The 25,212-nt window shown below is 39.7% G+C and overlaps 1 protein-coding gene across 3 annotated transcripts in view; it reads left to right on the top strand.

The window, feature by feature from the left end:
• The window catches only part of cpne5a (copine Va), an 83,273-nt gene that overhangs the window by 43,292 nt on the left and 14,769 nt on the right, over positions 1-25,212 (top strand). For all 3 annotated transcript variants that reach the window (XM_044212311.1, XM_044212310.1, XM_044212309.1), the window contains 7 exons: positions 1,483-1,546; positions 5,255-5,358; positions 5,612-5,716; positions 9,012-9,053; positions 9,325-9,400; positions 11,330-11,383; positions 11,983-12,044. In XM_044212311.1, coding sequence (XP_044068246.1) covers positions 1,483-1,546; positions 5,255-5,358; positions 5,612-5,716; positions 9,012-9,053; positions 9,325-9,400; positions 11,330-11,383; positions 11,983-12,044 — 507 coding nt within the window. The remainder of the gene's footprint in view (positions 1-1,482; positions 1,547-5,254; positions 5,359-5,611; positions 5,717-9,011; positions 9,054-9,324; positions 9,401-11,329; positions 11,384-11,982; positions 12,045-25,212) is intronic.

The raw sequence follows: 25,212 nt of genomic DNA, 5'->3' as shown, positions 1-25,212 counted from the left end.
CCTTCTCAGATTGTGATGGTTTAATTTTACATTTTTCCTCATTAAAGGCTGAGACTATGATTGTTCTCTTGCACAGCACTTGCAGTTGGATGCTGGGCCTGGGAAACCTGAGAGAGGCCAGTAAAGGTTAATGGAAACATCTTGTACAGGTAGATAAGAAAGAGGAAACCACGCTCTATCTCTTAATAGGTCCCCTGGCATATCCAGTGCTGTATCTTCAGCCACTGCAGGTTTGTGCTTTAGATTATCTTTGTAAATAATGCAAGCTTCTGCTGCTGTAGTCAAAGACTGCCTACCATTTAGCAGTATGGAATCCAGTTTAACTACCACTCACATCAACTGTCACAGCTTGATGAGGATCTGCAGCAAGTCTGACCTTCTAAAGATTGGTCTCCTGCTGAGGCCACAGCAGGACTCCTGTGTAATTTCCTTTTTTATCCAGAAAGATGACAGGAGTGTCAGCAGCTGGAGTGCTGCTTCATGATTGGAAAGTAGATATGCTGTCTTGCTCTGGGTCAGGTGGAATGGGCTCTTTGCCTTCTTCTCACAGCTTCAGTGGATGCAGAGTTGGTGAGACTGAATATCAAAAAAATCTCATTTTGTTCCGCTTCACAAAATACAGCCAAATAACATTTAGGACAAACTCTGGAGCAATGGTGTCTCTATTTTTGTTAGCGCCTTTGGATTGGCAAGCTACTGAAGAGGTGATGCATATAAACACAGACACGCAGGGAACCTCTCGTGTGCTACGATATGTCTTGATCATCTGCTGGAGCGGGAATCAGCGGTAAACAACTGCAGATTCCACAGAGTTTTAAAGTCTCAGTTTGGTGCCGGCAAACAGGGATCAGAGGAGCTTTGTGTCTCAGCAGTTTTATTCCACATTGTACCAAAAAACTCAAGAGCCAGTATTTATAACTTGTTTTTAATTCAGTTACAGTGGTGAACTAAAATAATGTGCTCATTAAAGCTGTCAATCTGTCACTTTATGCCATTTAGCCATTCTGTAATGCATTATTGGATTAAAGCTGTAATTTTATGTAAAAATACACCTGTATTATCAGCCTCAAATGAAAAGTGTGATAGCAGAAAAAGCCTTATGAACGTTAATCTTTCCAATTATTATTATTTAAGTATCTGGTGGAAATGGCATACAGGAGGTGAGAAAACTGTGGTGTAAAAGTGAAGGCCTGCTTCTCAGGTGTACTTTAGCCCTCTTTCAAAATATATGGTTATATATGGTTAAAGCTGCTGCTAAAATAACTCAATACAATTTTCATCTCCATCAACCACTGAGAAATTGAAATCACAGGTGTGTGCAGTTTAGTGACTACATTGCATAGCTTGTGGGTTTTGAAAAATGCAACACAGTGCTTTTCAATGCCATCTAAGCCACACACCTTTGAAATGATCGAATAGATCTTTAAGGTTGTGCTGTGAACAATTTTTGTTGTAAGAGTGAATATCTATTTGTTTTCACAGTGGCATACCTGGGAAGAAATGTGGGACCATTATCTTGTCTGCTGAGGAGCTGGGAAACTGCAGAGTAAGTCTAAAAAGTTTTAACCAGTATATTTTTTTTATTACTTACACTGTAGGTTTCATAATAAATGTTTTTGAAATGTTCACTGCTCTAATTTGAAACGGCCCTTTAACAACGGTGCATTAGAGTTTAATTGAACATATTTACTGTAGCTGATACAGTAGATTATGGCATGTCACTGTGATGTTGTATGTGACACACTGTGGGAAAATGGTGCATGCTGTTTAAGTCACATAATGTATGTTTAGCAATGTTCACAAGCCTGCTGAAGTGAAGTGGCTGTTTAATAGCCTTGACTTCAGTAAGATATATGATATCATAACTATCTCCATTAAACCAGCAGGATACGCCATGTCACTATGCAATTGCGTTTGTCATTTGGAAATTGTGTACACAGTGAATATGCTACGCGTTTGAATGGCTATTTAATGAGCCCGCCTTCATTCCAATCACTAAAACAGGCATTTCTTCCTGTGGGTTGTGTGTTAATCCACGAGTCTGCATTAATAACCTGTGTCCACTAATGCCCATTGGCTTTCTCTCCGCACTGCTAAATGAAGATAGTAAATAATCACATTACACTGCTGCCATTGGAGCAGGAGAAAGAAGCAAGACTTATTGGCCAGAACAACTGGCCTCCCTTGGAGGCTATAAAGCAAGCCACTGGTTGTAACTATCCTAATGCATGTATCTAATTAGTCAAAGCTTTGTAACTTCCATACATGTTGAGTAAGAAGAACCTGCTTTAACAGTAGTTGTGCTTGACTTTGAGGATTTTCTGAATTTATACAAATAGCATCATTCATTTATAAATAAACATTCTTAGAGTGAGGCATATAAGCCATGCTGATAATAAAACTGCCATGATAACCAATACTGATTTGGTCATTGCTGGTTTGAAGTGTCAGTGCTCACAGTCATTGAAGGGCTGCTGTGAGTCATCAGGTGCATTGGATCTGCGATGATAGGAGTAAGCATAATCACTGCAAAGCACCACTTCAAGAAGGTTTTGTAATATAAATGCAAATGATCATTACTAGTACAAATGACCATTTTCTTTCTCCCAGACTCAATTAGAGAGACACAGGCTTGACATGTCACTTCAGACCTGCCCTGTTGACACAGAATTTGACAATGAATGGAAATACCTCAGGAGCACCTCAGGAAACTGAGAGAAAAGGCATATTATAGTTGAAAAGTCTGAAGACCCTGCTGTCAGTACAAGTCCCACACCTGTGAATTATAGCAGTTTGGAATTGCTGCCATCCATCTGGATGGTGTTTATTCTATAATCCACCTGTGACCAATAAATAAAGCAGAATTGCTGCTTCGCCTGAGGTAAACACTGCAACTCTTGTTTGGGGAAACTGAAACCAGCAGAGTGGGAATCGACTGAGGAAGTTCTGCAGGGACTGTTAACCAAGAGGCAGGTTGGCTCTCACCTTCGTGGAGGATTTGCCAGGTATCATTAGACAGAGCAACAGCCTCTGCATGGATCAAAGGCTTCCTCTTGGCTGTCGTTATCTCTGGCACATTCGACATGCCGAGCAGTGGCTGGCTTTCTCTCAGATCCTCCTCAGAGTCCAGCTGCAGCTCTGGCAGATTTAAATCACACTTTATATATGACAGCAGTAAACCATAGAGTTTTTTTATTTTTATTTGCTCAGATTGTGCATATGTAAAACTGTTCCTCACATTCAGAAAAATCCTTCACCTGAGGCTTACAGTCACAATAGACAAACACGCAAAAGAATGGAGTGATGCATGAAGCATACAAAGGAATTGTGTAAATTTCTGATTTATAAAATCCTCTGACTCATGATTCATTTGGTGATTCACTACACAGACATAGACATTACATAGTCATAAGCTTAGGTAACCTGAATTGAAGTATTGTCTGCTTTGTTTCGTAATCCTTGAACGACTAGTCCCACTTTCTGAAAGTGACAGTGTGCATTGCTCTGCCACTTACCCCATGCAGCGATATCTTGGTAGAGCAGAGAAGTGGAAAGGATGCAGACTGCTCTCAGTATTCCCCTGCTGCTCTTAAACCTCAGTGGCTGAAATGAATGTTCTGCCTTTTTTCCCCACTTAATGAGAGAACACTGCTAGGCACCAAAGTGGGTATGTGTTATCTGTGCCTAATGAAGGCTTAAGTCACTGTGTTGCCATGATAGTGTAATTGTAGAGGCTGTGTCAGGTCCAAGCAGGACAGTTATAGGATGCCTCTATTTTTAAGGGCTTGGATAACTGACCTAAGCAAACTCCTCTAACATGCGTTGTTTTTTTAAACCCACAAAAAGAGCCACAATGGGAACTTTGCAAATTAGATGTTCTTGTGAAAAGCCATCAAGGGAGAGCTTGACACACTGGATGTCTCTATAACTTGGCTGATCCGTATCCAACTACACAAATTGGAAAAAGACAATCTTCATTAACATGCTCTCTCTAGTCTCTACCTATATTGTAGAATTGGTAGAAACAGATAATAACTGAAAATGACAGTAGGATATACAAGAACCCTGCTTCATTTAGCCACCACTGGCTGTTTTAATCAGCTCTTTACTTTGCTTCTTTCTCAACAGTTCCACAACGTTGATTGGAAACATGAACTATGATTGGAAACAACAGCGACAATCATTTTTCCTTATTTTAAGGATAATTCTCTGAGAGTTATGTATCTACGTAGTGGCATCCATCTTTCTCTCAACGGTTGCCTCAGAGGTAGAGGCTGGTCTGTGTCGTGTCTGTGTCCAAGGCATAAAGTGATGTGACAGGGGGTTAGTGAGAGACTGGTCAGAGGCAGAGCGCACCACACTGATGTGGGTCAAAGCAATCGATAGAGGCCCTGCCCAGCACCATGCTGATTCAGATCTAATAGCTGCACTTTGAAACCTAAAAGCTCTGGAAACCAGCAGGGTGAAAACAGCTCTTTTTGATAGTTGAAGGATCTGAATGTCTTCTCACGCTTTAAGATATGATGATTAGATGCTTGACTTGCATGTGTATGTATTGAGATAAAGGCTGTCAGTTCTGGAGAACACTTTTCTTTGGAGAACAGAGTTTCTTCTGATGTGGACATTAACCTGTCCGGTCTGTGCCTCTTATGCAGCCTCATTATTATACAGTGCAGACTAATACCTTGACCACAGGGAGACAATCTGGAACCAAGAGCATTAAGGGGCATGTTCATTGTCCTTGTAATGGTAGCTCACATTGAAATGCTGCCTAAATGAGTATAATTATGGTAATACCAGCCTTTCTAATGTATCATTAGCTGCACTCACACCCTCCACATCCTTTTTGTACACAGCCCCCCCTCCTCCATGTGCAGGGTTTTAGAATCCATTTCTGTGCCTCTGCATGGTCTCTCATATTGTTACTATGATTATATTCAGCACAACAAGGTATTTTCAATTTGATATTCCTTATCCCATCCACTGTTATGCAGGAGTTGCATAATAAAGAAATGGTAATGAATGCATTTAGAGGTTTTGGAAACTAGAGCCCACTGGCTGGTTTCGCACTGCTCTTATTAGGATTCAGTCAGCACTTTGCTTTTATTTGGTGCTTCAGTGCTTTTATATCTTGGCACACAGCATGTATAAACAAACAACAAGAGGCAAACAGAGGCAGGAGCATGGATTTACAATGTCCTTTACTTTTTTTGTCTTTTAATTTCTCTGACTCTGTTTTTTCCTCTGTCTGTAGGATTATGCCACCATGCAATTCTGTGCCAACAAACTGGATAAAAAGGACTTCTTTGGAAAATCAGACCCCTTCATGGTCTTCTACAGAAGCAACGAGGATGGCACGTGAGTTTGTCTTCTTTGTCTTCTGCTTCTCAGTGGGTTTTTCATTGTAGCTTATCAATGACATATAGGAGGGCGTGGACATCAAAGAGAAAGCGAACCAAGGTCAAGAGAATTAGATTGAGATCCCTTGATCTCAGTGGCATAAAGATAAATTCATGCAGACGTGCTCTCGAAGCAAAGCATAGTGGGAAGATTTTTTTTTTAGAGGTGTGTCTTTTAGGAATTTTAAATCCCTGTCGACCTGCCTCTCCAGGTTCACCATCTGCCACAAGACTGAAGTGGTGAAGAACACGCTGAATCCCGTGTGGCAGCCCTTCTCCATCCCTGTCAGAGCGCTCTGCAATGGAGACTATGACAGGTAGGATAAATGATGATGCACAATAAAGTGTTCTGCACACTCACACTCACACAGATACTAAGATGGAGTGTGATTTTCCAGTGGAAATCAAAGCCATGCAGAGACAATGGGTTGGGTGCGTCAAATTTAGACACCATTGATTTTCCACCATTATTTTTATCTACTGCTGAAATAGGGAATTATTGCAGGCCTTATCTCTAACTACATGCTACCTCGCTTGGCTGTTCATTGATTTGCCCACAACTGGCAAAAGCATTTCAGAGCATTTTAAGTTTCTGATTGGCTGCTCCATTGGCATCTCCTATCTTATCCTCAGTGCAAAGGGCCTCGTGGGAGACCTGAGGAGCAGGAAGAGTTTTGGCAGGAAAATAAAAAAATAAGACAAGAGAGAAAGAAAGTGAGAGGTGGAGGAAGAGTGGCTGTACTCGTCATTCTATAGATGTTGACAGGTGGCTGGAACAACAGAGCAGCCCTGCTATGGGTGTGTGTGTGTGTGTGTGTGTATGCGTGCATAAGCATGAAAGTGTGTAGACCCAGACAGCCAGGAGAGTGTGTAGAAGTCGTCCAAGAACATGTCAAACTTCTCCCTCTCCACCACGCTGGGTATCAACAGAGGTTCTTCACTTCAATCCCATCTCTGCTCACCTGCCCGGAGAAGCTAATTGGGTCAGACAGATAGAGTGGAAGCATCAAAGACGACCTGATTCCCTTTGAGGATTTTTATGACAAGAGAAATCTACGGCAATTTAGGGTCTCCATGACGTTTCGTGTGAAATATCTACAGTTTGCTGTGCTGTGTTTTTTGACATGCTCTATTTCTAAGATTCACACAGCAGAGCCACAGTAATTTTAATTCTTTTCAATTCACTACTTCTCAGCAAATCAAACCTTTAAAATATAATGGCTTTGTAATAATTCCGGTTAGACTGGTTTTGACCCACAGTATGTGTGCAATGATTCTGAAGCTTTGAATTTCTTTGGCTCAGACATTTATCGAATGCAAAGCCTTTTCTACTTTATAAATAATGCAGATTTCATAGATTGAGCCACTGTGCTTTTCCTTGTGTTCTTTTAAATGTTTTCAAGTCAAGTCAATTTAATTCATATAGCCCTCAAATTTGCCTGAAAGGGCTTTACAATCTGTACAGCATATAACACCCTTGTAGCGTGATAAAGATGGTGATGATGATGAATTTTAAATATTTTCAGAGAATTGATAAACTTCTCCCAGGAACCTCTGCTGTCACATGACCTTTGCAGGACTTGGGAGGTCGCTAATGGAAAGTTGAATGACATTTTCTCAATTCATGACAGGCCTGCAAAAGCTCACAGAGCATGAACAACAAAGGTTGAGGGCCAACTCCAACAACCTAAGCCATCTTAATAAATTACAACTTGCTTTCCCTGACCATGCATGGCACAACCTGACACCACCCTTTTCAATGACCTTACCATCATCTACTGCTTTACCTGGTACACACTGGTTTTCGTTCAATCATTAATTGTTTGGGCTGTATTCAAAATCTCATTCATGCATCTATTAATCATTCATCGCTAGAGTCATTGTGTTTGTTCACATTTATTCATGGTTGCAATTGTTCATTCATTTGTTGTTTTGTAATTATTGTCTGTGTAGTTAGTAGTTTAAAACCTTTCATTTATAAAGAACCTGGTTATGAGTATGTATGTATGAAATATACGGTCACTGTACACGAGTCAAGAACTCTGTAGCAACCATCAGATAGAGACTAAATTCATTAATTGGCTATCAATTTTCACTTTTGGTGCCCCGAGGTGAATGTAATGTGAATTAAATTGTTGTTTAATGTGAACACTGATTTCTTCTGATAGCCGGAACTGAGAGTAAATCTGCCCCTTTTTCTTACCAAAATTAAGGTAATTCGCTATAATAATTTTAACGACTTTTAAGCCATATATCGCTACACCCTCTATCCTATAGACCTTCGATTCGGATAATATACGAATGATCGTCTTTACTCCCTCTCCTTACTCATGTCTTTCGGCCTCGTGAATCTGTCAAATCTCTTGTAATCATCTGGTTTTAATAGCGATCAGAAAGTGAAATCTCTTCCATTTCCACTCAAACGTGCAGTGTGTGCAGGAACAGAAATAAAATCGATCCAGGAACAAATTTTCTGTATCGTCTTCTGGATTTGATTGTGTCGTAATGCTGCTCATGACCCGATTATATGTTGCAAGAAAATGACATTAGAGAAAATGGATGTTGACTGTGGCCCTGAGTGTCAAAACACATTCGTTTTTTTTGTCCAGGAAGATTTAATTGTTCTCTTATTTTGACTTTGAAATCCAAATATCTGGCTGTGTTAAATGTTGTTTCAATATTTAGAGTGAGAAAGCAACTGTTTTTAGCACAGATGCACAGCACAATACTTGCCTTATCGCTCTCTGCAGTACATGGATCGCACATGTTTGTTAGAAGGGGAAATACGTTAGATACAGGCAGAATGAGTTCAGGTCAGGATAAAAGGCAGACCTCCATCACCTTGCTTCCTCCTGGACCCACTGACACATGATTGACAACAGCTGATAACAGGGTGGGGAGTAAGCCACTGATACTTCTATCAGATCAAGAAGAGAGGAAGCACTTTCCTCATTCTCAGAGAATTCTCTCAGGCTTACTTATTTGGTTTCTCGCCTTCCAACTTATTTCAGGAACTTGCAAAATATGCTCCCTCCCAAGAGGTTAGTTTTCTATCTTTGGCATGTGCAGGGAAATGCTTTACCCAAACTTTTGGCAACTCTATCAACCTGTTCTCTCATCTGTGAGAAACACAAACTCACTTGTAAACAATTCATTAAAATCCTTGATGGCAGTTTACCAACCCTCTCTAAATAGACTTCTTTTGCTTTTTGAGATGCAAGACTGACAGAAACCAAATAAGCTTTGTGGATTTGTATCGGTCTCAGTCTCGGTTAAATCATTTGTCCTTAGCTAATGTATTTTAAAGACTGACCAGTCTCAGTGTGCAGCACAGTCTAGCTTCAAAGAGGTAACTACTTTTTGCCACCCTTATTAGATCCTCAGGAAGATGTTTGCATCTTTTGCATGCAAAACACAGAGCAGGCTCTTTGATTGATTTAATTTAGCCTTCACTAACAATTAATGAGCTTTAATAGCTTGTTTTTGCTGCGTCATTTCAGAAATGCTCTCTGTGAAGTTTCCCCTCAAGGATATTTAAGTAGTTGCTCATATGTTACATAAATATGCTCACACATACAAACACTTTTTCCTCTCTTTTGATGTGTTTTACAGGACAATCAAAGTGGAGGTGTATGACTGGGACAGAGATGGGAGGTAATGGAATGTCATTTATTAAATTTTCCCCATGTCTTGCCCCTGTCTATGAATTTCTACTCCTCCATAAATTACATTTTCACCACATTCACAATCTTTTCCCCTTAATTGCTATTAATTTTTCCATTAACTGATTACTATAGAAATTACATCTATGTATCAGTGGCTATAATGTAATTCCTCCAGCTACATTTGTTTTCTCCCTCTCAGGGTTGTGCCTACTGTACCTGAATGAACAGCATGTGATGCAGTTTTTGTCTCTCTTCTCCAGCCACGATTTCATTGGTGAATTCACCACCAGCTACAAAGAACTGTGTCGAGGTCAGATCCAGTTAAACGTATACGAGGTGAGTGAAGATAAAGACGGGGGATACTGTTATCACCCTCTCTGTTTTCCCTCTGAGCAGAGGACCTTTATTTAAAGCAGCGATTGTAGTTACACATTTAATTTTGAGCAATATTTGAGCTCTGTTTAAAGACCACAGCACTGTGTCTAAACATATCCAGAAATTGTTGTTCTAAATCTTGTTGTATGTTGTACTTCTTGCCTCCCGTTCCACTTTGATCTCTTTAAAATACTTTAAAGTAGAATTCAGGTCACAAGGTAAACCTGACTTTTATATCTAATTCTGAAGGTCTGATGCCTGTTTCTGCAATATAAGATTTTTGTGTTTCCACACCCATTACTTACTGTGTTTCAAGTCAAGTCAAGCACATAGTGTGGCTGGACAGAGCCGTGAGCAACCTATTAACGAATGATGTGTGGATGTACCTTTGGTACAAAGGTTATTCTGCTAGGGCAGAAAAACAAACCTAAGTTCCATTTCTTGGTGCCAGCGTGTGAAACCTACTTCGATTTAAGAGCAAATCAGTGCGCCCTTTGGCTCAGCAAGGTCTTGTTATCCAGAGTTTAATGACTTGGTTGTGGTTGTTTGAGCCAGAGTTGTGGCTATTTGAGATTAACAACAAACCTCCTCTGTCTCTCCTCACCCTACACGGCATTAAGCATCTGAGAGGTTAAGTGTTGCAGCAGACCAGATGAGGAAGGGTGTTTCTGTGGTGAGAATACAAATGGGAATGCAATAGAACTATGCTGCTGATTGGAGGTTTTTTTGGATGGTCCTTGGAGGGTCAGATTGGGTATTACTGTTAGGCGCTGGGAGGCACCTATCAGTCCCAGCTCATTAAAACACTTGCCATGTTACATTAGCCTCTGAATTAGTCATGGAGTTGGCTTAAGGAAAAGAGAGAGAGAGAGAGAGAGAGAGAGAGAGAGAAGGTGCATCCATTACCCTTCACCAAACCTCGGTATTTTAATTTGAAACACAGCAGTTTCTTCATGCACTCTTTGCCAGGTCACTGCCCTTGAATCAGTTTCAAGATGTGGTCAAAAACTACAGGAAGCCACCTTTTCACTGTTGACAAATAAAGCATTTGAATAGGTCACTGGCCGCAGTGTTCGACTCTTTGCAGATTGTGTACTCAACCTGACATGCATGGGGCCTGCAAACATTTGCTGTGTGAGTTGAGATGACAGCAGGTTAATGCTAACAGATAATTGAGGCTGGTGTCTATGTGATGTAATGTGAACCTGGCAGTGACTGAGTGATGGCCGCAGGGAGGAGGAGAGAGGAAGAGAGTGGGATACTTTTTAGTTTATTATACAGCACAGTTTCCTCCAGGCTTGTGCTTTATGTTTGTGTGCAGACCCATAGAATAAGCAGTAGCAGTAGCAGTATTTGACCTTGATGAATTACAGTTGCACACATGTTTTTGGCTGCAAGCTCTAAATGTAACATTAATTTAAAGCAGGGAATACTGTAATCGGTCATTCTCAGCTCTCCTTGCTTATTGCCTCTATCTTTGTGTATTTTTGTTTGTTTGCCCACATTACGTGTTATTGTACACCAGTGAATTTGCACACTATGTAATTTAGTCTGTATGTGGTTATTATTTTGTTTATTACAAGTAAATAGTTGGGACAGAGATATGTATTCCACCATCCCCAAGCTTGGTGTATGTAAAATGTACAGCACAGTGTAGGTGCTTATAAAAATCCCCCTGAATAATCTGTATCTTGCTGCGAGGCATGATCTATGCTATCTCATTCTCACCTACTGCAGTTATTGGATTCAGTCCCTATGCTCCATTACCCTTACAGACATGGAGTAGGAGGACAAAGATGTTTTTATTACTTGCCCACGGGTGGATAAAAAGAATTGTGCTGCAAGTTTACGTTATCATTATCCTTCTTTTCTATTCTGCCATCATATCAGGTGGTGAATGCCAAGAAGAAAATAAAGAAAAAGAGATACATCAACTCAGGGACGGTGAGTCTGAGTTCTGAGATAAGAGCAAACGTCCTTGTGCACTCACACCCCTGCACTCCTTTGCTTTTGTATTCATCAGGAAGTTTCCTCTAAGTGGATTGCATGAGGCAGTTCAGCTCTGTTAAATGTTTTTGTTCCATTCCCAGTCTTGGGGCTTATGATCCAGACAGTGAATTTAAGTAGATGGGAGAACATTCTTGTGACCTCAAACGGGGTGAATAACCAAGTCCATAGTAATGCATAAAGGGACTCTTGTCTGTGTCGTATTAGTGAAGAGTAGTGATGGATACTTAGAAATAAGCCACAGCTTTGTTACTGCCTGAGTACTTTGGCTGCTCTTGCTGTATGCGGTGACTCCGTAATTAAAATCTGTGGCTAGTTATCCATCACATGAATCATCCATCAGAGCACAGCCACACTGATGTTCTCTTTGTGATTGTAATGCTAATATGCTGCCCAGGCATCAAAATCATTCTGCGTGGATAAGTCATTTTGTGGGTGGTTAGCTCAGAGGGCAGTGTTAATGTGTAGATTGGTAGATTTTGCTTTCCTTAATTACCAAGCATGAGATAATCTGTTTGGACCTTTTTTTTTCTCAGGTGTCCTTGTTATCATTCAATGTGGAGTCAGAGCACACCTTCCTGGATTACATCAAAGGAGGGTGAGTCCAATGTTTGTCTGACAGTTATTGTATGTTGTTAATATTTATTTGAATAAACAGTATATTTAGATATTACCTTTGTGCCAGGCTCCTTAGGGCAGTAACACAGAGAGGCTGACAACATCTAATTAAGTCTCCCTCCATTTAAAAATGTGTCTTGCTTATTGTTCACTTGGACGTTTGACTTTAACAGTGCAGAATGATGTAAGTGCAGATTTTAACACTAGAAGGCTGTTTTCACATTTCTCAAGGAGGAACGTTCAAGGCGTGTATGTACAAGCATGACTTTGTGACATCACAACTACTTTGGAAATCAATCGTCGTCCAGTATGTAACTTACAGAAGTGTGATGTGGAAACCTCCATTGCACACATACTGAGAATGGCAACTGAACTAGTAAAATGAAGAATATTTACATTTTCATTAATTTGGATTTTTCAATGAAGGAGAAGGAGTACATGTCATGTTTTAAGATTTTTTTATTTAACCAGGTAATTTAACTTTTTGGGGAAAAACCATATCAGACATTAGTATTATGTGTCTTAAAACATGCCTGGAGGGCATCTTTAATTACTTTTATCGTGTTTAGCATTCATATGTCAGCTTTCTAAACACACAGCTGTGACATTCTATTTGAATGGTATGAAAAGCTAATAAAAAGTTAGTCACAGGCTACACAACTTCTGGCTTACTGTAAAGGAAAAAATATAGCTACTGGTTATGCTTATGTCCATTATGTGCTTGTGGTCTATGTGTAGTCCATTAAAACTACAAAACTCCCAGCACCATTCAAATTTACAGACAAAGAAGTGGCCACATTTTCCAGTATACACAGCATGTAAGTTTCTCCAGGGTGATCCTTTATGCCATGTTCATGTCATATTGGAATTATTGTAATTAGCAGTGTCCGACTTGTAAATAGCGTTAATGTCAACATACAAGTCGTAATTAAGACTGGGAAACTTTCAGATTTTTCTGAAAGCTCTGATATATTCCACATGACTCTTAATACAGAGGTGCCTGAAAACCACACAAACATGGATGGCTCACATCAGCCAAAGACCGACATTAAATGTAATTAAACCCAAATTTTATGGATATGGTCTTATATTGTCAATGCACAGTATTTTAATCCTCACATGACCAAGTCTGTAATCATACAACCATCTTGATGACTTGAACGCTTGCAAGTCGGTAACATGAGAATCTTTCCCCTCTCTACCATCTATTCCACATGACGTGAATGTGGTATTAGACTATCCCAGTGTGATGATGGGTGTTTTCATCTCACTGTTAGCATAAACTCCATACAACATCCTTCTACTAAAAGCTACAATGCTACGCTACTGTATGCGATAGCTATACTTTGTAGCCAACAGCCCACTTGTCCCTGTTGGCACTTACTGTTTATCTTTAAAGAAGTTTCAAGCCCCCCTGTTGTCACACACACACAAGCACACTGTAGTTTGCAACAGAATTCAGTAAGAACAGTCCAGTGGAAAAACATATTGCCACTTATTTTAGCTCCTAATCCATTATGTCTTCTGTTGCTATCTTTTAAGAAGCCATTGTGGTTGACCAAAAACTTCACTTTACATAGATACAATATTACATTATCTGTCAATAGTGGGAGTTAACTAGTTTGCTAAAACCTGCTACTGCAATACATTAGTGAGTGTTGTGGGCATTGTAAACAAGTCATCGCTGTAACTAATATATGGAAAAAAGGTAGAAAATGAGTGCTGTGAGATTTAATGCAGTAGATTTAAATGCATTACTTCGGCTCCCCCGACTCTGCTCATAACAGTACAAGCACCCGTCCACGTTTTCTTCACGGCTATTGACTGCGGTTACTGAGTGGCCTGGATGTGAGTAAAGTGTGCCCCCAAAGTAGATGAACTTGTCCACATCCACAACTACAGTAAGAATGAATATGAATGACTATGATAAAATATGAAGAAGATCTGAGAGCTTAATTAAGGGCGGGCAACCTGTCACATATGGAAATGTTTCTCAATGGATCAGTGTCTGCCCTGGTTTTAGTTTTCTGCTGCTTTGCTACTGGTGGCTGAATGTCCCAGTTCTGTCCTGTTGGTCTCTCTCCAGCTCACACAAATGGACAAACATACCGTATCCACACATACACACCCTCAAAGTGTTTTTCATCCTTACCTTTATTGCCTGTTTGCCTCTGATTGAATTTGTCCTTCAGATACTGTAGGAAAATAGAGGGAAAAGAACATTAGGCAAACAACAAGTACTAATACACTGTAGGTCCAAATCATTCAAATGTACTGCATTTAGATACATATTTCAGTTACTGGGGTTTCTTGTTTTTTTGTTGGTGCATTTTAACATCAGTTCATATTCATAAAAACCCAGATAAACACTTATCGAAGTTCTCTGTAACCTAAATATGAGCACTGGGATTTGCTGATACTGGGGCATGTACTCATAGCATCCCAGCTACTGTTCTTGCTTTAGTTGGGTGCAGACATTTTTCTGCATGACATTTGGAAGGACGGAGGCTCAAAGACAGAAGTGAGAGATAACACACTATTCCCAAATGTGTGGGATATTAGAGATTTAGTGGAATAATAAATGTCTGTAATAAGTCTGTCCCAAATGAGACCTTTAAAATAAGATAAACAAGAGGTCTAAATTGTCTGCAAATATTTTAAGACTGCATTGTACCATTTTCGATTTTTCGGAGCAGATAAATATCTACAGAAAATCAAATTTCATGACGAGAAAATCCAAAGAAATATCACAACATAAAGAGTAGCATAGAATGCCTCACATGACAAAATCATGTTTCCCAAATATAGAGAGAAAGACACCACCACTAACCTGTTGATCAAAGATGTCGTCATCAAAATCCTGCCCAAATTTCTGGCAGATGGCTTTACACATAGCAGGTAATACACCAAATCCAGCACTCAGAGCTCAGCCCTGTCTCCTAGAAATCATGTTTATATACAACTGATTTGCAACAGCAAATACGTTTTGAGGGAAACGTAATGCTGCCCTAATTACGTTTTCTATACATGTTGATAATTAACGTACCTGGCAAGTTGCAAAAATATGTACGATACTGAACGTATCAGTAAAATGTTCAATGACAACATATTTGATTTGTTTTCAGCCAAAATAGGCAATCTTTCAATACACTATCCACTCTTACTAACTACAGCATTATTCAGCTTTTTTATGGCTGTTATTGACATTTCACTAAAATCACGATCTTTCCCTAACCAAAGTGCTTTTGTTGCCAAAACCTGACCACAGGAGTTGAACACAAACCCTTGATTCTGGTGTTCAATGCTGCACTTTGTACGCCTGCCATCCTTCCCAACCACCCCCTTGCGGCTCCAGCATGGTACATGAATGTAGTGTTTCATTCACTAAAAGAAACGCTGTCTTTGAACATAATGCAGGCAGTGATTACGTTGTCACCACAATGTAATTATGAATTTAGTAATATACAAACGTAATTTCTAGGGGACAGGGTTGCAAAGGTTGCACTCACCTAAATCGTTGTTAAAGGACAGTCATTTGTTACTTAATCTCAGTACTCTAAAATCAGATTGGAATTGAACTCCTAAAAAAGCCATCAATTTGAAGCTTGAAACTGCTTTTTATCCATCACATTAAATGAAAAGTGGTAATCTTCACATAAAACTGTTTCAGACAGAAATGAGAGAAAGATTACACTATTAATTAATATGACCCAGCACGGGGGAGTCAAGCATTATGTAGAGTGCTACTTCATCTTTTTGTTACAGACATTTAGAGATGTTAAAAGCTCATCAGTTCTTTTGTGTGGTTTCAGTGTCAAGCTTGGGAAAGGGGCTGACGACAAAGGCTATTACTCTAAAAACACTTTGTGATCTTGGCTATTTAAATAAAATATGAAATCCCTGTAAGAAACTTGCTCCAGCATCTCTGTTCTGATATTTTCTCTTGAGGTCTTTTTAAATCATCATGAAAGACTTGCTGTGACTCTCTGTTGTCATTGTCTCCCTAATGTTTTCTTTAAGATGTGCTCCCAACAATGGAAGTCCTTGTGTATTAAAATTCTCATAAGGAGCTGCAGAGATAAGAATTGTCTGAAAGATACCATCAGAAACATGACAGTTATGGGAGAATGGGTCAATATTACTTAGTCCTATCTATTTTTTTAATCATTAATTCCTACCTTCTTTAACTTTCTCATAGTTAGCCTATATGTCTACTAGTGGCTGTTAAGAGAAATGGCAATGTTGTGACCGACGACACATTAAATCACGTACTTTCAGCCGTACTTCTGAACTGTGGTGTGTACTTTTTTTCTTTGATGCTTTTTCCTATGACTTTGTTTCCGTTATCCCTGGTATTCTAGCCTGACTGTGAAAAACAATATGAAGATATTTGGTGATGTTGGAAGACATCGCTGAATCGACATTGCGGCACTTATTGACTTCTTCCGGATTAAAGCCATCTGACTGACATATATACAGAATATGGCAGTTGATTCAAAGCAATGAGCTCACAGGTCAGTCAACAAGAACATAGAAGTAGAGTCCATTGAGAGGTCATTCATAGCCAGGAAAGACCAAACATTATTACTGTATGTCCACATTCTAGGAACCAGCAAATACAGAATAGAAAAAATCACAAAGCAGAAAAACATGTGGATGGTTACATTTAAACCATCCATCCATATAAGTCTACAAAAGAATATACGTGTCCGAGTTACACATACAGTACATATGGTTAAGTAAAGAAAGCGCTAAGAGTAGTAAATGTGTAAAAATAAGTATAGAATACAGTATAGAGAACCACAATCTTTGAATCTTTGTGGATTCAGACTCAACTGATAATTTGTCCTCTATGATTTTCATTGTAATTCCTTTCAATCTCAGCATACTAGACTTTTTTTCCCTACATTTTTTGCACGTTAGTTAGATTTACACTCAGTTGTCAGTTTATTAGGTACAGCTATGTAAAACTAATGCAACAGCCATGAAATAAATCCTACCTTTATGAAAGTTATAATGTTCAGTTGTTTTTTGACCCATTTAAAGAGGTGTTGATTCAACTTTATGGTAATTTTGGAGGCTGTAATTTTTGGTGCTGTTGAATTACATTGCGTTATACTGATCGGTGCCTCTATTTTGTAGTCTACCCTCATTGATATAAATAGGTTGAACATAATTAGAAATTAGAAACACCTCTCAGTATAATGCAACATAATTCAACAACACCACAAACTACATCCTCCTAAATAACCATACAGTTGAATTAACACCTCTCTAAAAATTTTTTTTTGGCCATCTCTGGACCATTATATGTATATTTTAGATGTTATATGTGCACTGCTGTTACCCAGTAGATCTCCATGATCTATTCAAGGATGTAATTTCACAACGTCAAAGGTCCACAATCATAAATAACCTGATTTATCAAGTAAGAAAAGCAATATAAAATATATTGCATTTAACAGATTCTCTGCTTGGAGCAGATTGCATGACAGACTGATGTAGCAAATAAACAAGATTACTACTGCTGGCAGGGGAGGGATGAAACAATGAGCATGCTGCTTATCCATGATGGGTGTGATTAACTGTGTCCATGGAAAATGAAACACCAGACTTACAGTGTAAAGTAGCTGCTGTTTTGGTCAATTAAACTCGAACACCTTTAGGCAACTTTGAAGTCTTATCAATCTTTATAGTTAGAGCCTATTCTCCACTGAACATTCATCAAGTTAGGTCATTTATTTGTGCAACCCTCAATAACTGTTACTGTCTCAAAGGGCTTTACAACACCCACATTATCAAAATAAACCACACCCCCATAATCTTAACCCTTCAACTGAGGATGAGAAAAACTCAAAACTTCATTAGAAACTAAAGGATTTGCCCCACTGGGATGGTCAAACATGCAATGGGTGCTGAGAATGGGCCAATGAAGATTAAATGTATGTTTCATCTAATTATAAGATGTATACTGTTTTAATTAGCTAGATAGCATTCGAGGAAACAAGCAGCTCACATCATCACCAAGATAGAAAAATAAGATGTTAGCTATCTGAGCAAACGATTACAAATATTTACAACAAATAACTAATACAAAAACACATTTTTTTTTTACTGTAGTGAATCCTTTTGTTATGTCCTAATCTCACACTGACATCTTTGAAGCATCATCTTACTTAAATTGGAAACTGATGTGCAACAGGAAAGTTTCTACCCATTCACAGATGTTTCTGGTTAAACACAAGTTGCAAAACATTTTGAATCCAATTCAGATTTAATTCTACTTATGTTTAAATTTTATGCATTCACATCTGCAAGACCAAAATTTGCAATTTATGGGTTCTGGCACAGAGCACAGTCAGTGTTTGTCCAATGCATCGCTTAGTTTTTATTTGGCATCTGTACTGCTGTAGCTGGGTGAAAGAGATGACTTTTCGTCAACTCATGCAAATGTATAAAAAGCAACTGGGGAAAAAAAGAAGCTGAACCTGAATGCCTGCCAACCCTGCCATTCAGAGAGTTGATGAGAAATATGAGCAGAAACCTGCATCAGGCTGTATAAATCTGATCGAAGACCCAAATTTGATATTTTAGATTTCTGCTATTGACTCCTTTTCTTTCATACGTGTTTGCTTAACTAACATTATGCATTTTAGATGATATTTTGAAGCAGAGGGTAAAAAATCAATTTCTTTTCCAGGCACACCATCACATCTTGACTGGTTTCCCAGTAAATTGGTTTTTCATAGATTTTCATTAACGTTCAATTGGAGCAGAGATAAAGTCAAATAGAGCTAATTAAAGTCCAAAAGCCACATACTGCTCTGATTCTGAGAGACTAATGAAAGATTTATATTCTTTTCATCACATGTTGAAATGTTTCTTTTTAAATTAAATCTGCAGTGAGATCGGCCATGTGATGGCTTCTGTGGAGCCTCTATTGTGTGGACTTCTTATTAAGGTTTAATAGTTTCATCCCAAAATATCCTGTTGTCCTGAAATGGGAGAAATTGATACTGTTTTTTTCCCCATTTAATTTCGGTTTGCTTACTGGTCAGACTGCAGAATGGCATTCTTGCAGTACATTTCTTTGTCTTTTACTGCCCTTTTATATTCAAGATTCTTGAAAATAGGGAGATATTTCTCCATTCTCCATTCATTCTTCTGCCAGGTTATATTTTACTGCATGCACAGTGGTTTGTTATCGGCTCACCTTGCACAAATACAGGAAAAAGATGGTATTGATGTTAAAAGATTTCAATTACTGTGTGCTGGACTGCTAGGTTTTGTGCTGCTTTGGTGTTTCATTCTGACATTGGGCCACCGTTGGTCCTGTCCATGTTTGGGAAGCAGAGGCAGAACACTTCACTTTGAATTTATGTATGACACAGTTGTGTTCACTTTAGTCTGGGGAGTTGCTGAAACTAGAGAATGTCATTCTGCAATCGGCGTCTTGCCACTCTAGACCTCCCTGACCTTTTTTGTTTGTTTACTTGGTTTTACGGCTACTTTTACTGCCACATACTAAATAGCCAAGAGGCGTATTTTCGACTGGGCATTTCTAACTGTGAACATTATTCTCTTACTGTCCAGTCACAATAGTCCAGATGAGAGAAGATCTGAATTGCTAAAAATGTTGATATTGATATTTTCATCTGAGTCGCCTTCAGCTGTTACCATGAACTCACAGCAACTAAGCTTAACAAGCAGCACTGACTGTGTGATTATTTCTTGCCCTGTGTTTCGCCTCTCAAGCTACATACAGACTGCCCTATCTAATTGGTGGTGGTTGTTGGGGCTGTCGACCTGCAGACATTACACAGGGCTGAAAGAAGTACTTTCAGCTTCTCTACACACTGTTTTAGTTTTGTGAGTTAAATAAAATCATTTAATCTGTATTTTAATTTAGGCCCACAGTTAATATTCTCCTAAAAAGATGCTAGAATTGAACATCAGTCAAAGATAAAGCACAGTGCTCGTTGTAGTAAATGGCTAGAGCGGGCTGGATTGAAGGACAGCACAGAGGCACTCATCATGGCTGCACAGGAGCAGGCCCTGAGCACCAGAGCAATAGAGGCCCAGATCTACCACACCAGACAAGACCCAAGGTGTAGGCTGTGCAAAGAGGCCCCTGAGACAATCCAGCACATAACTGCAGGGTGTAAGATGCTGGCAGGAAAAGCATACATGGAGCGCCATAACCAAGTAGCGGGCATAGTGTACAGGAACATCTGCACTGAGTATGGACTGGAAACCCCGAGGTCAAAGTGGGAAACACCTCCAAAGGTGGTAGAGAATGACTGAGCCAAGATCCTGTGGGACTTCCAGATCCAGACTGACAGAATGGTAATGGCGAACCAGCCTGACATCGTGGTGGTTGACAAACAGCAGAGGAAAGCCGTTGTGGTTGACGTGGCGATACCAAGTGATGGCAACATCAGGAAAAAGGAACATGAGAAATTAGAGAAGTACCAAGTGCTCAGAGAAGAGCTGGAGAAGGCCTGGAAGGTGAAGGCAACAGTGGTACCCGTGGTCATCGGAGCACTCGGGGCAGTGACCCCCAAACTGGAGGAGTGGCTACAGCAGATCCCTGGAAGAACACCAGACATCTCGGTCCAGAAGAGTGCAGTACTGGGAACAGCAAAGATACTGCGCAGAACCCTCAAGCTCCCAGGCCTCTGGTAGAGGACCCGAGCTCGAAGGATGAGACCACCCGCGGAGGGTGAAGGACAAAGTTTTTATATATATAAATATATATATAAATATAAAAATAGTACTTTTATAATGAAGAGAAAAAAAAGACATACTGTAAATTGTCTTCATTTGTACCTGTTTTAAACTATTGCAGTAATTCAAGGTGATACACAAACTGGCAAAGGAGCTGTCATTTTAGCTGAGAATAAAAAACTGTGAGAAGAGGAGGTGCTGAGTGAGTTAGTGATGATTTGAAAGGACCGAGTGAAGACCATAGGGAATTATTGGACTGCTTGTTCTGAAGGATTTGTACTGAATCAGGTTGTAAGAGGTCATTTAAAGACTGGTGTCAGATTCATGAACTCCTGATCAAATGTAAGGAAATGGTGATGGTACATTAATTTGTCCACAAACCAATACATCACTCAGAGAAGAGTCCAAAAAATGAAAGATGAATGAAAAATTACCTACTCTCAAGGACTATAGACAGGAGGATTACAGAGATAAAAGCATCAGTCAACATCAATCCGTATTGATTTTTTTAGTCTCAAAATAATTTGTGAGCTCAGCTCTTAAACAAATCCTCACTGTGCGTCACAAGTGAAATAAAAAAAAAACAAGTACTGCAAGCCAGTAAACTGAACAAAGACATATGTGTGATGGGAGATGTAACTCTTTCTGCAGTAAGCCACAGACCGACAGCAGCAAATATTGATCCCCAGAGGACCATGTATGTCCATGGTCTGTTGGCCTGTTTGTTTCACAATACTTTTCTCTAATAGAAAGGGGCACCACTGAGAATGCTCTGATTTCTGAACCTGTTCATCCAGTGAATCCTCATGGAAAACTGTGCAGACTGGGATTGAAGGATAGTAGGGTAGTGGTGCTGTAGCCGCGAGAATACAAACCTCCGTATGCAGAGTGAATGAGCGCCAAATGTTCATGTGGACCGCCTTTTGTGAGAGAGAGGTCATGGACATACATGACTGGAGGGTGTATGGAACATGTGATTATAAAATGCCTGAACTACCATGAGGCTATATGGTTAGACAACTAAAACACTTGGTTTTATTTCAGTTTTAGGGTGGGAAAAGATCGTGGTTATGGACATCCACCACCCCAACATTTACACCCACTACATAAAGAGCACACTACTTCCTCCAATGGCACTGAATGCTGGCAATGGATGTAAATATTGAGGTGTGGCATTGCCAATATGGATGTAATTCCTAGAATAATGGGCGAAAAATGATAGTTGAAGTTTTGATAACATCAGAGAAATCACTAGACATAACTTGAATTTTCCAATACTAAATTTACCTATAAAAGTCTACATGACCATAATATATGTTTGATAAGTCTATAAAATGTGAGGAACTTGTGACAAATGCCCATCTTTATTTCACAGAGCCCAAGTTGATTGTTTTTGTCCGGCCATCAGTCCAAAACCCAAAGATATTCAATTTATGATGTAAAACAGAGAACAGCATCAAATTCCCACATTTGAGAAGCTGGAACCAAAAAATGTTTTTAGTACAAACCATCCATCCATCCATCTTCTTCCGCTTATCCGGGGCCGGGTCGCGGGGGCAGCAGTCTAAGCAGGGACTCCCAGACTTCCTTCGCCCCAGACACTTCCTCCAGCTCCTCCGGGGGGATCCCGAGGCGTTCCCAGGCCAGCCGAGAGACATAGTCCCTCCAGCGTGTCCTGGGTCTTCCCTGGGGCCGCCTCCCGGTGGGACATGCCCAGAACACCTCCCGAAACCCGATTCAAAAAAGTTGGGACACTGTACAAATTGTGAATAAAAAAGGAATGCAATAATTTACAAATCTCATAAACTTATATTTTATTCACAATAGAATATGGATAACGTATCAAATGTTGAAAGTGAGACATTTTGAAATGTCATGCCAAATATTGGCTCATTTTGGATTTCATGAGAGCTACACATTCCAAAAAAGTTGGGACAGGTAGCAATAAGAGGCCGGAAAAGTTAAATGTACATATAAGGAACAGCTGGAGGACCAATTTGCAACTTATTAGGTCAAATGGCAACATGATTGGGTATAAAAAGAGCCTCTCAGAGTGGCAGTGTCTCTCAGAAGTCAAGATGGGCAGAGGATCACCAATTCCCCTAATGCTGCGGCGAAAAATAGTGGAGCAATATCAGAAAGGAGTCTCTCAGAGAAAAATTGCAAAGAGTTTGAAGTTATCATCATCTACAGTGCATAATATCATCCAAAGATTCAGAGAATCTGGAACAATCTCTGTGCGTAAGGGTCAAGGCTGGAAAACCATACTGGATGCCCGTGATCTTTGGGTCCTTAGACGGCACTGCATCACATACAGGAATGCTACTGTAATGGAAATCACAACATGGGCTCAGGAATACTTCCAGAAAACATTGTTGGTGAACACAATCCACCGTGCCATTCGCCGTTGCCGGCTAAAACTCTATAGGTCAAAAAAGAAGCCATATCTAAACATGATCCAGAAGCGCAGGCGTTTTCTCTGGGCCAAGGCTCATTTAAAATGGACTGTGGCAAAGTGGAAAACTGTTCTATGGTCAAACAAATCAAAATTTGAAGTTCTTTTTGAAAAACTGGGACGCCATGTCATCCGGACTAAAGAGGACAAGGACAACCCAAGTTGTTAGCAGCGCTCAGTTCAGAAGCCTGCATCTCTGATGGTATGGGGTTGCATGAGTGCGTGTGGAATGGGCAGCTTACACATCTGGAAAGGCACCATCAATGCTGAAAGGTATATCCAAGTTCTAGAACAACAGATGCTCCCATCCAGACGTCGTCTCTTTCAGGGAAGACCTTGCATTTTCCAACATGACAATGCCAGGCCACATACTGCATCAATTACAACATCATGGCTGCGTAGAAGAAGGATCCGGGTACTTAAATGGCCAGCCTGCAGTCCAGATCTTTCACCCTTAGAAAACATTTGGCACATCATAAAGAGGAAGATGCGACAAAGAAGACCTAAGACAGTTGAGCAACTAGAAGCCTGTATTAGACAAGAATGAGACAACATTCCTATTCCTAAACTTGAGCAACTTGTCTCCTCAGTCCCCAGACGTTTGCAGACTGTTATAAAAAGAAGAGGGGATGCCACACAGTGGTAAACATGGCCTTGTCCCAACTTTTTTGAGATGTGTTGATGCCATGAAATTTAAAATCAACTTATTTTTCCCTTAAAATGATACATTTTCTCAGTTTAAACATTTGATGTGTCATCTATGTTGTATTCTGAATAAAATATTGAAATTTGAAACTTCCACATCATTGCATTCTGTTTTTATTCACAATTTGTACAGTGTCCCAACTTTTTTGGAATCGGGTTTGTATTTTAACTTGAGGAATAATTGATTATCCGCTGTGTCCCTATAAACATTCAGAAAAAAAGGATGGGTCATGTTGTAGGTATTTCCACTTGCTGCAGAGCTTAGCAGCTACTGCCTGGATTAACTTCCAGGTAATGCTATGATGACCTAATCGGCAGTTTGACTGACAGTTCCTGTGTGACCATTTCTACTGTCCTGCACGCTGCCTTAACTCTAACCCACCACCTTGCTTTTCTAGCCAAACATTCAAAACTAACCACAGAAATCAGCAGAGACTTTCAAATTGAGGCAGCATGCCATTGTAACAGTTCCCTTTCGTCAGCTGAGCGGTCCAGCTCAATGCTGATTAATGAGCTCGGGTCAGAGTGTCCCAGGAGGAAGCCGCCATTATCTCTGATACTGTGCTTGTGGGAATTTCTGAATGGAGGTGAAGTCAGGAAAGGCAATCAGTGTTAATCACAACAAAAGAGCACACACTTTGATCTAAACTCCAGACTCCTCGCACTTTGTTTGTCTCTGGGGGAACGGTCAAATCCAGCAGAGACTAGTTAGGCCGTGTTTAGTTTCTTTCCAAGTTTTTGGCTATCATTATGGGCTCATGAATAAAAAAAACTGTAGCTTTTGGACATTTTGTGAGTCTGCTTTTTCAAATTGATGCAGTGAATGGGAGACCTCAAATTTTCCATTGATCATATAATAGTGACCAAGTGGAACGACAATAATGGTGACTACAATGATGATAAAGATTATGATGGTGACTATAATGGACGATCAGGTGCACAGTATACAGGATTGTGTAAATGTTCTTATATCTTGAAAAAACAAGGTAAATAAGGTAATAAGCCAACACATTAGTGAGGAATTAGGATTATTTTCTTTTTACTGCTCTTGTGCCTTGTTAATAGCCACATCTTTCCTCAGTGCGATGTTGTGTCGTTTTACTCTGCTTTTTTGGGTTTTTATGGGATGTGGTTTTCACTTTTCCACTGTGCTATTAAATCCTGTGTTGCGTGTTATTTAAAGATCAAAATGGTACTTTGGATGCTGTTTGACCATAATAAAATGTATGCTCTGTCTGTTTCATTAAATTGAATATTAAAA

The sequence above is a fragment of the Siniperca chuatsi genome, linkage group LG10, assembly GCF_020085105.1.
Source record: "Siniperca chuatsi isolate FFG_IHB_CAS linkage group LG10, ASM2008510v1, whole genome shotgun sequence".
Classification (NCBI taxonomy): Eukaryota; Metazoa; Chordata; class Actinopteri; order Centrarchiformes; family Sinipercidae; genus Siniperca; species Siniperca chuatsi.
The sequence above is the reverse complement of the archived record's forward strand: the minus strand, read 5'-3'. Positions and strand labels throughout refer to the sequence as shown.